Raw genomic sequence first — 12532 nt, forward strand, 5'->3', positions numbered from 1 at the left:
ATTCTTTAAAAGTCTACATAAGGAGTAGTAATACAATTTTGGGAGGATGGAGAGATATTCATGAAGAAACTTTTGTACATAATAAATTACCATTTTTATCTGAAAACCACATGAGTGATTGTTATTTTTCTAGAAGTGCTCATTAGTGTACTTGAATTATACAGGAAAGACATACTTCCCTGTGGTTTTGAGGAGATTGGTTTTATTAGGGAACAAACTGTGTTTTAGCATACTTTTTGAAACTTTAGTATTGGAACATATTTTCTTTCTGTCTGAAAGAATGCCAGTGCATTCTGATTAAAGAAATGAAAGGGCTTATTTTTCTATTTCCCCCCTCCTTTACTCTTCTAACCTAATGGTAATTTTGACTTTAAAATGTAGCCTTTAAAAAAATCACCCAATTGCATCACCAGCCTAAATTCCTTTTTGTTTTACTCCTTACTTTTCTTCCTATCTGTAAAATCTTAGCACTGGACGGGACCTTAGAGGTCAGTTTATGTGAGGACCCGCTTAATGGAAGAACCTTTCTCTGGCAGCCATGACAGATGGCCATTCAGCTTCTGAGTGAACGTTTCCATTGATGATAAGCTCACTGTTCCTCAGCAGCCTGCTTAATTATTGGATATCGCTAATTATTGGGAATCTCTTCCTTTTACTTTATTGGGATGAAAACTCTCTTTGTAATTTCCACAGACTAACCTGAGTTCTGCCCTTAGGAATTACATAGAATTTGGCAACTCTGAAATTTGTGAGGGCAATATTCAAGTCCCTGCTTTGGATTCTCTTTTTCTCAGGCCAAGCATTCCAATATCTTTCAATTATTATATGTGTCTTATGATATGGTTTTAAATTCCATCATCTTCGATCTCTTCTCCAGACAGATTCTGGTTTCTTTTAAATAAAGAAACTGCCCAGAACTGAGAACTGCATGTGAGTTTTAAAATGTAATATAAACAGTGAGAACTAAGAGATTGTTACTCTCCATCATCTTCCACATGGAGAATGAAGCCCAGGAAGTCAGGGACTGTGTCTGTCTCTCACATTGTTGTAGCCCTACTACGTACCACATTGCATAGAACCTCGTAACATTTCAGAAAGTATACAGTATGTTGAAGAGTCCAGTGAGTGCTCTGGTCGCTGTAAATCTAGAAATGCAGCTAAAGATTGATAGCTCTGTTAGAATTTGATCTTGGGAGCATGTTCAGTCAAGACTTTAACATCCTTTTCTTATGAACAGTTGTCACATTGTATAACCTCCGTCTGGTATAATTGATAGGGTTAAACCTAAATCATTCTTTTTCCTTATATTTACTGAACATATATTTATTGAGTACCTGCAGTGTTCTGTGCTAGGTATTAGGTTCTGTGCTGGGTCCTAGGTACACTGTGGAAGGGAGAACAGCCCTTCTGTCGTGGATATTACAGTGGAGTTGGTACCGGTAGAGTGTGGAACACAGACATTACACAGGTAAACAACAAGAATGTTCTTATGCACTGAGAGACGTTCTGTAAAGGGAATAAATAGATTCTGGGAGAGAGAACTGGGGAAGTGATTTACCAGGAGAGTTATGTAGGTGTTAGGGCAGTCAAGCAAGGTTGTTTTGAGGAGGAATTATTCAAGCTGAAACTTGAAGTATAAGAAGAAACCAGACTTGTTGCAGGGGATGGGGTGCATTCCAGTCTAAGGAAATGGCATGCACGAGTGTCTTAAGCCAGAAAAGCACTTGCCTGGTATCACTAGAGAATAGAAGCTAGGAGGCAAGTGGGACGGGTGAGGTTGTTGAGATCGTTCCAGGACCTGCAGTTCAGGTGAGAAATGAAAGAAGCTGCACAAACGTGGCAGCAGTAGAGAAGGGGCGAGGCGGACTGATTCTATTATAAGTGTGTTTTGGAGGTCGGCTCTATAGGACTACAACAGGGTTGATTGGGAAGGGAAATGGAGAATGCCGAGACAAGGATGGACTTAGGTTTCTGGGCTAAGCTACAGGATGGTTGATTGAGTCATTTACTGGGCTAGCTAAAAAAGAGAATCAGGAGTTTAATTTTGGACACGTATATTGAGTTGCCCTCTTTTCCCTTCTCTTTTCTATTTTGGCTCTAGTGCTATAGCTCTTTTATTAAGCCATTTATCAGAGTGGGTTAAGGAAGGTGTAATATAAAAACGCCTTCAAGCTCAGACATGAAGCTGCCTGGATTAATGACAAGCATGGTAATGAGGATAAGCTAGAGAAACGAAGGGCGACAGTCGTTCTTAAGCTTTGGTTGCAAAGGCTTTTCAAGTTTCTCTGCCCAGTATTTGTTTCAGCTTCCCTAGGGATTCCCATTGTGAATTTATTCACTGATAACCTGAATTTACCCAGTCATTTGTTGAGTTTGTCTCTGCCTCTAGTCTCTCCTGCCTTCACTTTGTTTATCCACGTCCCTATTTAAAAACCTTTAGTGGTTCTCCACTGCCTCAGGAAGAAGTCCAAACTAGTTAGTGTGTTATTCAAGTCTTTTCGTAATCTGTCCTCTTTGCCTGTTTTTCCCTGTCTCCCTAGTCTATCTTCATATACACTCTATGGAAAGAAATACGCAAATGAGTGGGAGACTTGAAACTGGTGGGAACAGAGGTGGTCTTGGCCAGATTGACTAGCCTGTTCATAAATTCTTAAGCTAGAGCACAGTGGAGGGAGCATCTGAAGTACCAAGTTTTAGAAAGACAAATACTATTGTGGGAATTTACAATAGAATCACTACCCTGTGGTATATTAATAGTTTCATTAAAGCATGGCTTATTTTTATGATCTGAGGAAAATTTTTTACCTCCTAGAACCTTTTAATCTGGGAAATGAAAACAACTATCTTATAGGATGGTTGTAAGATAAGTGGTGACGTATGTAGAATAATGTGTGGTATTTAGTAGATATTCAGTAAATGGCAGCTACTATTATTATTTCAGTTAGAATTAATTTTAAATGGTAACTCTATTCTAACCTTATCTTACATTCTACTTTCCTTTTGTAGACTGTTCCAACCAGTCTGGACTACTTCCTGAATAGCTGTAGTATTCTTACTAACTGTAGTTGCCTTATGTGGAATTCCACTTGCCCTTTGCCCTTCAAGTTTCTTATACTCATCCTTCAAAGTGTAACTTTAAAACCATCTTTTCCACGTGGCCTTCTGTGATCACTCTAGTTGGAAGTTCTTACTTTGTACTTCTTAATGCTTAATTGGTTCCACTCATGAGGCCTTTTCTGATTGAGCACCAGGTACCACCTTGTGTTTTAGTTATTTGTCTTATCTCCTTAAGAATTGTGTATTATCCTTTTGTAATCCCCCTTAAAGAGCTGAGCCACATGAGTAAATAGGCATATCAATGGACTGTTAGAAACTCCTATAATAGACTCAAGGGAATATGGAAATTCAGTTTTGATAAAGGCAACATGTAAAATCAGTGAATAAAAGATAGAATTCTTAATAAGAAAAAAAAGAGCTGAGCCAAAACCTTATACATGGTTAGCACCCGGTAAACAGTGATAGGTGTTCAGTGATCTAATTTGAAGAGTATTACCAATAATTAAATCATTAAACTTCATAGCTAAATGGTGATTATATAGGAAATTTTCTTAGTGGTACCAAACTGTAGTGTTTTCACAAAGTTTTCCACCCAGGAAGCATTAATGGAGCACTGACTGTACAAATGTTAGAAAGAGATAGAAAAAAGATGAACGATATCACCCAGCACTTGCAGTCCGCTCAGTATCAGGTTTTTAAACATCTGATTCTCCTGAAGTCAACAGATGCACACTGGTAAGACAAGTGTATCTTTGATACCAGCTGGGTATAATTCCTAGGGTTCGGAGGATTAGGATTGAGATGGAATGGGAACTCATCAGTTGGTCTTAAGTGCTGTGCTGATTTCTTTTTTTAATCAAAAGACCTCTTTCTGACATTATGTAAATAGATACCTACTTTTGGATTTTGTATTCAGAATGAAAACGAGTGTTACTTACATAGGAAGGGCCTGTTTATAGAGCATTTATCCTGTTTTTACGACTAGACTTCTTTGTATCTTTTCCTCTGGTTACCCATCCTATCATTTGTAATATGAAGAATTTGGCTGCATGTACCGTGTTTTCCCCAAAATAAGACCTAGCCAGACAATCAGCTCTAATGCGTCTTTTGGAGCAAAAATTAATATAAGACCTGGTCTTATTTTACTATAAGACGAGGTATAAAATAATATAATATAATAAAATATAATATATAATGCTGGGTCTTATATAAGACTGTATCTAATATAGTATAATATAATATAATATATTACTCTTATATTAATTTTTGCTCCAAAAGACGCATTAGAGCTGATTGTCCGGCTAGGTCTTATTTTCGGGGAAACATGGTATAACATATTTGTCATGAGTTTGTTTGATCTTTTAGAAAATGGTCCATAGGATTTTTTTTTTTTTTTTTTTGCTATTTATTTGTTGTTTAATTCTAATCAGCCTCAGAGCTAACTGAAGATAACTTGCCTGGTTTATTGGTTTCATTTTATATTTTCTCTCCCCACCCCTCACCTTTGCTTTTGCGGCTCTTAACTAATAGCATTGCTACTCACGTGTGCACGACTGGAAAGAACATACATCAAAACCATCCTTAATAATTTATTTTTATCTACTTTTCCTTGCATAGGCTGAATTGTAGCATCTCTGCTGAATACTGCATTGCTGATTTCCTGATTGTTTTCTTGCATTTATGGTATTACCTGAAGTTGGTTTCAGTATGTTCCAAAATAATTCTTTTGCCCTTCAGCTTGTGTGCCTGCTCCTCACATTGTGTTCTCATCTGTTCTTGTGTTCACCTTGTTTTTCACGTATGCCCAATTATGCGGCAAAACCTATTGGTTTTGCACTGATAGATGTCACTCTCGAATTCTTTATTCACATGTCTTGATGATTCCTTCCTACATGTGGAAGAGATCCTATCAATGGAGCTAGCAAGAACATTGACTCTGAGCAAGTATTCTGGCTACACGGACAACTCGGAATTGCCACAGCTCTGTGGTTAAAAATTTCGATTTTTGATTAAGTGCCAAACAAGTTCTAAAAAGTGTTATCAACTTCCACAATTAATATGTTGCATTCTTTGCTTAGTTCACCAATGCAGCAAGCATTTGTTGAGCATTTATTATGTCGAGTATTTCTCATTGTTCATATTCCACTTTCTAAAAGTAGTTTTTTACCATCTTTGTTTAGTAGGCATTTTGAGTATGTGCCCAAAGTAATAGTGGTTTTCTCTGCCTTGCTACTCAAAGTGTGGTCATTGGGCCAGCAGTAGGGTTTCCAGGCGGGAATTCCTACCCGTTCTCAGGAATTTTTTTGCTTTCCCATTCCCCGAGATGTAAACTGTTTTCTGTTCTCCACGATGAATTGTTTCCACAAAGTGACTGCCAATACTACCAACCCCTGGGTTCAAGGAGCCGATTTTCCCAATTTCCCGACCAACTTTTCTCGGGATTCGGCAATGGGAAAGCGGAAAAAATTCCTGAGAATGGGTGGGACTTCCTGCCTGGAAACCCTAACCAGCAGCATCAGCATCATCTTGGAGCTTGTTGGAAACGCAGTCTCAGGCCCCATTTCAGACCTGCTGAATCAAAATCTGTATTTTTACAAGATTGCCAGGTGATTCGATGCACATTAAAATTTAACATACACATATAGCATATAGATTGTTACCGTCTATTTTTGTTTTTGTTTAACAATTGAATACTTATACTCATTCAGCTACTTTCTTAGAGATAAGACACCTTTTTATGTGAAAGCAATTGTAGGAATATCCTTAGAAGATCTTTTGTATTTTTAAAATTATAAGAAAAAATTGTAAACACAAGAATAAATACTCTTTATTTACTGAAAGATACAAGTAGAAGATTGTTAGAAGTGGGGTTTAAGTGATTTTCACATCTGCTAAAATTTTCACAAAAGATTTGTAATTTGTTTTAATAGACCTTTAATGAGAGCCCTTATTTAAACTCTATTGTATAGAAAAATTTTAATGTAGTCGTTTCTGTGCCTTTTCAGTAAGGTGAATGATAAAGTCATATCTGAAATCCATGGAAACAGTGCTAAATTCCTCAACCTGGCCTCTGTTTACTTCTGCAAAGGGAGTATGACGTAAATGCGTGCTTTCAAATCAAATCATTGCTCTTGGTTTGATAGCCCGGTTTTCTTTCTGGGTCAAGTTTGATTACTTAGAGATTAAAGAAAAAGAATTTTGTAAAAATCAATCACCTACTCCTACTCCTAATATAAGGAGGAATTGAAGACCATTTTATTTCTTTTATTTAAGTACAAGTGTACCTCAGGGGTAAAAATTAAGAATGTATATTGGTTGGTAAATGTTTTAAGCAATGTTTAAAACATTTAAAACTGGATTCCATATTTTATTAGCACAGAATAATTTTGATGTCTATAATAAATGAAACTAGAAAATACACTGCTGTAGTTTTTTTATTGTTTAAAATAATTTGAGTAGATTAGCAGTAAGAGCCCACATAAAGGCTTTTCTTTTTATTACTATACCTTTAGTTCAATACCACTTAAAGTGGTTCGTCACCTACTAGCCGTGTGACTTTGGGCAAGTTACTTTTTGAGTTTTTTTATTTCTTCAACTCTAAGACCAGGTGATTCCTCTTTCCCTTTCAGAGTTGTTGAGAGGCTGAATTGACATAATGTAGATATGCCCCATAGTCAACTCCATTGCCCAGTGTCTCAGAAGTTCCCTTATGTGTTGGTTATTCTTTAGTAGACAAGGTGTGACCATGCTCTTTGGCAATTATTGTGAGGCTTGACTAATCATACTGGGGTTTTGATATCAAGAGGCTGGAAATCAACAAGCTTAAAATACGTGAGGTCCACAGCCTGCCTTCTCCTCCTCTCCTACAATAGAATCGTTTGCCTTCTAAATTTTTCTTCTCTACTTTTCTCTGTTGTATTAATTTAACTGCCTACTGTTAAAAATGCTGAGCATTCAAAAATCACATTTTTCAGAAGGAGAAAAGTTCTTACAGAATTTTAAGTAGGTTACTTCTGCAAGAGCCTGTAATTTAGTATTGCAACATGAAAACCTAAGGAATTTTATTGTGATTGTTTGAACTGTATATTTGTCATTGCTGTTGACAAGTCTGATAAATGATCAGAATTCTGCATTTGCTGTTCTTAATAGAGAAGTCTATGCATTCTAAGAAATATAGGGAAAAGAACTCTACGGAGTTGGACATTCTTTTAATCACATTATCTCTTTGGGTGTAGAGAATTTGGCAAAGAATAATTCCTGCAAACCTTGCACTTTCAGATTGATACTTTCAGAGGACAGTATACAAATAAGATCCCTTTTTAGGCAGGATAAAACTATATTTGCTATGTACAGTTCTGAACATTGAATTTAAAATATGATGCATTTCACTAAAGTGACCTTGGCGATTTCACTAAGGAGACTTCAGGGAGTACTATTTTAAGCTAATTTCTCTATGTGCATATCTTTGGCAAGTCAAGGCATTAATAATTTATTCAGGATGTATAGGTAAATATTTTTGTGCTTTAATGGAAAGCGTCATGTTTAATGGACTGGTGTACTGTCTGTTGGTGATTAAATACCTAAATATATTAATTTTGGCACACTTGATCTGCTTTATGGTTTTGTCTGCAGTAATGTGTTTTGTTTATAACACCCCCCTTTCCAACTTCTTTTTAATAGCAACATCATGACAACAGAGAAGAGTTTAGTGGTTGAGGCTGAAAATTCACAGCACCAACAACAGAAGGAAGAGGGTGAGGAAGCTACAAACTCAGGCCAACAAGAAACTCAGCTGGAAGAGGCTTCTCAAGCAGCAGCTGAGGGAGATAATCGATGTGAGCAGAAGCTGAAAACATCTAATGGAGACACTCCGACCCACGAAGACTTGACCAAGAACAAGGAGCGGACATCAGAAAACAGGGGCCTGTCACGGCTGTTCTCCTCCTTTCTCAAAAGGCCCAAATCTCAGGTCTCCGAGGAGGACAGCAAGGAAGTAGAGGCAGCTAAAGAGAAAGGTGAAGGTCAGAAAGAGATAGAATTTGCAACCAGTCTTGATGAAGAGATCATTTTAAAGGCCCCGATTGCAGCTCCTGAACCTGAACTCAAAACAGACCCATCCTTGGATCTTCATTCATTGAGCAGTGCGGAAACACAGGTAAGGATGTGCGAATGTGTGGGAGGTGGGTGTACTGAAGCGGGGAGAGACACTTTCGTTTTCATTTAAGAACATTAGGTTTTATTTCCTACAAGCCAGTTGACTTGGCATTGATAGTAATAAGGAACACGAAGCTTTGGAGTTTCTGCTCTAAAGAAATTAATGTAGTCAATGGAAACTTGATTTTAAAAAAGATACATATACTGTACCAATCAAAGGAAACAAAATGAAAGAAAATTATTAAATGAGTTTCTTCAACCTACCTATCATTTTGCTATAATAATGGAATAATTTTTAATAAAAGGAAAAAAGAATTTAGGTGGTTTAGAGTTCATTTTTGGAATTATTAGGGATAGTTAACAGCAGACATGATTCTTTTATGGGAATCTTCATAAAAGCCAGGTGATAGATTCAAACCCTCCCGATAGATTTGAGCCATGCCTGCCTTTTTCTTCTCCAACTAGATCATATTACCACAGAGTGTAAGATATAGATGACGAAGTCTAGTTTTTTGTATCACTTTTGTAATATATAGTAAGTTGGCGTCTTAATTGTGTCACAGTGTAGCGAAACTAAACATGAGCTGAGAATTTGTTCATCCAAAAAAACATGGAGACATTGTGAAAGTTTTTTTTAAAGCATGTGAGCAGTATCTGTGTTGTTAAAAGTGTAAGCCCTATATATTTATATTACAGGTCTCAGGTTTGGGCTATATAGTTTTATTAGAATGTTCTGAGAATGTTACATTACATGTATTTCTAGAAATATTGTACATTAAAGGTGCTAAGAGTAAAATTTAGGATAAAGTTGTAATTATGTACTTGCTATTAGTGAAACCAGATTGAAAACAAGATTTAGTATATAGTGTAATAGTTAAGAATGCAGACTGTGGAATCAGACTAGAGGGTTCAAGTCAGAGAGAAGTGACACTTTTGCTTTATCAGTTTCTTCTTCTGTACAATGAGGATAATAATATCTACCTCATTTGACAATTATTAGTATTTAGAAGAGATAAACATGTGAAGCTCTTAAATATTTCCTGGCATATACTAAGCACTCAGTAAATATTACTTATTGTTACTCAGTTATTAAACATGAACAGTAAAGGCAAAGAAACCCTACATATCTTAAATCATTAATTTTATTTTAAGAATACCAAAAGAGTTAAATTACATTATCTTTCAGGAAACTTGGTACTTGCAAGAGGTTTTTAACGGTTTTTTTTGTCCTCTGTTTTATGTAGGGAAAAATCCATATCTCATTTTAGTTAGCATTTGAATCAGGATAAGCTTATTTTGTCTAAAGATCATAACATTTGTACTGAAGTTGAAACAGATGATGGACAAAGTTAATTCTAGATTTAACTAAAGTCTCATTCATTGAAACTCAATTAATTGAGAATTAGGATATTAGGTTGGTGCAAAAGTAATTGCGTTTTTTCCCCAATTTTTTTGTAACCTTTTAAACTGCAATTATTTTTGCACCAACCTAATAAATTGTGTGCAGATATTTGTTTACATATAAAGAAAAAGAGACAAATAATAAAATTCCATGGGGATATTGTTTAAAGGCGCGAACTATTTTGGGCTTTTTGGAAGCTAGGATTTACAGTTAAAACCTTGTGGATCAGAACCTTGTGGATAAATGTTTATCTGCTTAACCATATTTCTTATGTGTAGGAGAATTTCATTTGAGTGGTCCTTTTCTATCCAGGATTTTTAAAACGTGAGTCTGTGTTTATCTAGAGTACCTTGGATTTTTGGGGAAGCCATGTGTCAGTTTTTAATATTTATTTATTTATTCATTAAACAAATATTTATTGAAAACCTACTATGTGTTCCAGGCCCTAAGTTGGATATACATTAGTAAATAAAAACTGCAGTATGGTGAAGAGGTTTGAGATCATGAATCTGGAGTCAGACTGGCATGTGTCTTATTAACTGTATGATCTTAGGCAAGTTACTTGAACTTCTCTGGCCTTATTTTCTTATCTGTCAAGTGGGGATAATAATAGTGTCGTCCCCAGAGGGTGATGAGGTTAAAATGAGTTCATATAAGTAATGCTTTTAGAATACTAACTGGCCTATTGCCATGTAAATGTTTGTTTTCTTTTTATAAAACAAACATGATCACTACTCTTGATAAGTTTATAGTGTAATGGAGGAGACAAAAAAGTAGTTATTATTTATCATAATAAATGTTATGAAGGCAATACCCCGGGTACTGATGTGAAGAATAGTAGAGTGGGGATAGGATAGATAGGATAGCCAATGAAGACCTCTCTGCAGAGGTCAGAGGTAAGGTTATTAAGGTTGGGAAGGAGCCTGTTAGACCTGCTCCAATATCTAATGCAGGAACCAAATAATTAAATCCTTTTTCCTAAACGTCAACCATGTATTCTTTAGAAAGAAAAGAATTAGTGAGGTTTAGTTAAGAATCTTTCAGCAATTTTGTTATGTAAGAAAATCCGTGCCAAAATGTTGTTCCACTTACCTGTATTACTTTGGGATGTAAATGTAAAATACATGAAGATTCATTCTAAGATGAATAAAGATAAAAGAAAATACCCAATAACAGTTCATGCTGCAGAAGACTCAGATTTCAATCTGTCTCTTGCTTCTTTGAATCTTCTTTGTATTTATCATGATTGATTCCTGGTAGAAAGAAGTTAGTTGGTAGTTATAGTTGTTAGCCTACCATGTATACTCTAAAATTGGTCCCAAGAACCCCTCTTAACCATTCATAAAATTTAGAATATGTGACAAATCACATCTCATTTTGTCATTTATAAGGCTACCTTGCTCAGATTGAGGAGAATGGGGCAGAGATGTTAAAGTTTTGATAGGCTTTAATAATATATAATGGCGTGGTCAGGAAGACTGTATAATTGCTGAGAATAGCAGATTGGTGTTCTCTCATTTACCTGAAACCTTCATTTATTGATTTGAAAGATGAGATTCTACCTTCTATTATGAAGTTTTGAGAATAGCAGACTCTATAGATCTTTTGGGAGATCATAATATCTTTTCTAGAAAAATATTTAATCTTAATATCAGTTGTATTTGTTTGAACAGTTTTTTTTCTTTAGTTAATGCCTTTATTGATAGCGTGATTGTAGGTAGAAGTGTGTACAGCATGCTTTGTGAAATGTTTTACTAACTTGGTGATGTCATGGATATGTAGCCTGCTCAGGAAGAACACAGAGAAGATCCAGATTTTGAAACTAAGGAAGGAGGAGAACTTGAAGAGTGCTCTAAAATAGAAGTGAAAGAGGAAAGTCCTGAATCAAAAGGAGAAAGAGAATTAAAAGCTTCCCAGAAATCAGTCAGAAGACACAGAAACATGCATTGCAAAGTTTCTTTGTTGGATGACACAGTTTATGAATGTGTTGTAGAGGTGAGTACATTTTAAGTTTCAGTAGCTAGAATTCTTACAGATTATTTCATGTAGGGTTGGGTAAGCAGTGCCATGGCCTGAGCTGAGGCCCAGTATAATGGCTCTTTCTATGGGCTGAAATGTTAATAGAGATTTTTCTGGAGGTAGAGGTGTGGCCGGATTACGAGTGAGCCTATTCTCTTCTCCAATTTGTCCTGCATCTCCCAAATCTTGTGAATTGAGCATGTGTTACTTTTATAATCCCAAACAATTTTGTTAGAAAAAAAAGTTTGTTATTTATAGAGTGACCTTCCATGACTAGATTTCCTAGATTTCTGAGGTTAGATCAGCTATCCCCATAATTGTCAAAAAAAATTACTATCTGTTCATTTCTGCTCTCTTCTCTAAACCTTAATAAGCTTTAGTTTACTTACTTATTTCTTTAGCCCCATGAGCTAGCACATAAAAAATTTAAATCAAGTAATGCCATTTCTTAAAATCCTCTATGATATTCTGAAAGAATAAGAAATTGAATCAAGATTGAATAAAAATGTCAGTTATTCAGTTATTCTTTAGTTCCTTCAAGACAAGTTAAAATCCTTAAAAATCATTAGCTATTTTTTTTAACTAGAACAGTAATTGTCAATTATATGCTTGATATAAAGCAATTGTGATTATTACTAATAATAGCCTTAATTAATAAAACATATAATCCACATTTACTTGTATCTTAGGTTCGTAACAAATTATTTCTGAATTGAATTACTTACATGCAACTATATCAAAATACAAATAGTCAGAAATATTATACTGTATTTATTAATAAGTATTCCCTCTCTAAGTTTTAAAAAATCAATCAAGAAAAATATACTATTGCACTTTGAAACTAGTTACTGTACCTGGTAGAGGAGACCTAGGGTCTGCTTTTTCTGCTTCTCACCACTA

The 12532-nt window shown here is 35.5% G+C and overlaps 1 protein-coding gene across 27 annotated transcripts in view; it reads left to right on the forward strand.

Moving 5' to 3' along the window:
- EPB41 (erythrocyte membrane protein band 4.1) overlaps positions 1–12532 on the forward strand; it is a 168095-nt gene that overhangs the window by 64917 nt on the left and 90646 nt on the right. For 23 of the 27 annotated variants that reach the window (XM_088790782.1, XM_088790783.1, XM_088790785.1 and 20 more), the window contains exons 2-3: positions 7738–8212; positions 11396–11608. In XM_088790782.1, coding sequence (XP_088646908.1) covers positions 7738–8212; positions 11396–11608 — 688 coding nt within the window. The remainder of the gene's footprint in view (positions 1–7737; positions 8213–11395; positions 11609–12532) is intronic. The other 4 variants (XM_088790787.1, XM_088790794.1, XM_088790795.1 and 1 more) reach the window with 1 other exon arrangement.

The sequence above is a fragment of the Rhinolophus sinicus genome, chromosome 14 (assembly GCF_057876585.1).
Source record: "Rhinolophus sinicus isolate RSI-liver-muscle chromosome 14, RSI-T2T, whole genome shotgun sequence".
In the NCBI taxonomy this organism is placed as follows: Eukaryota; Metazoa; Chordata; class Mammalia; order Chiroptera; family Rhinolophidae; genus Rhinolophus; species Rhinolophus sinicus.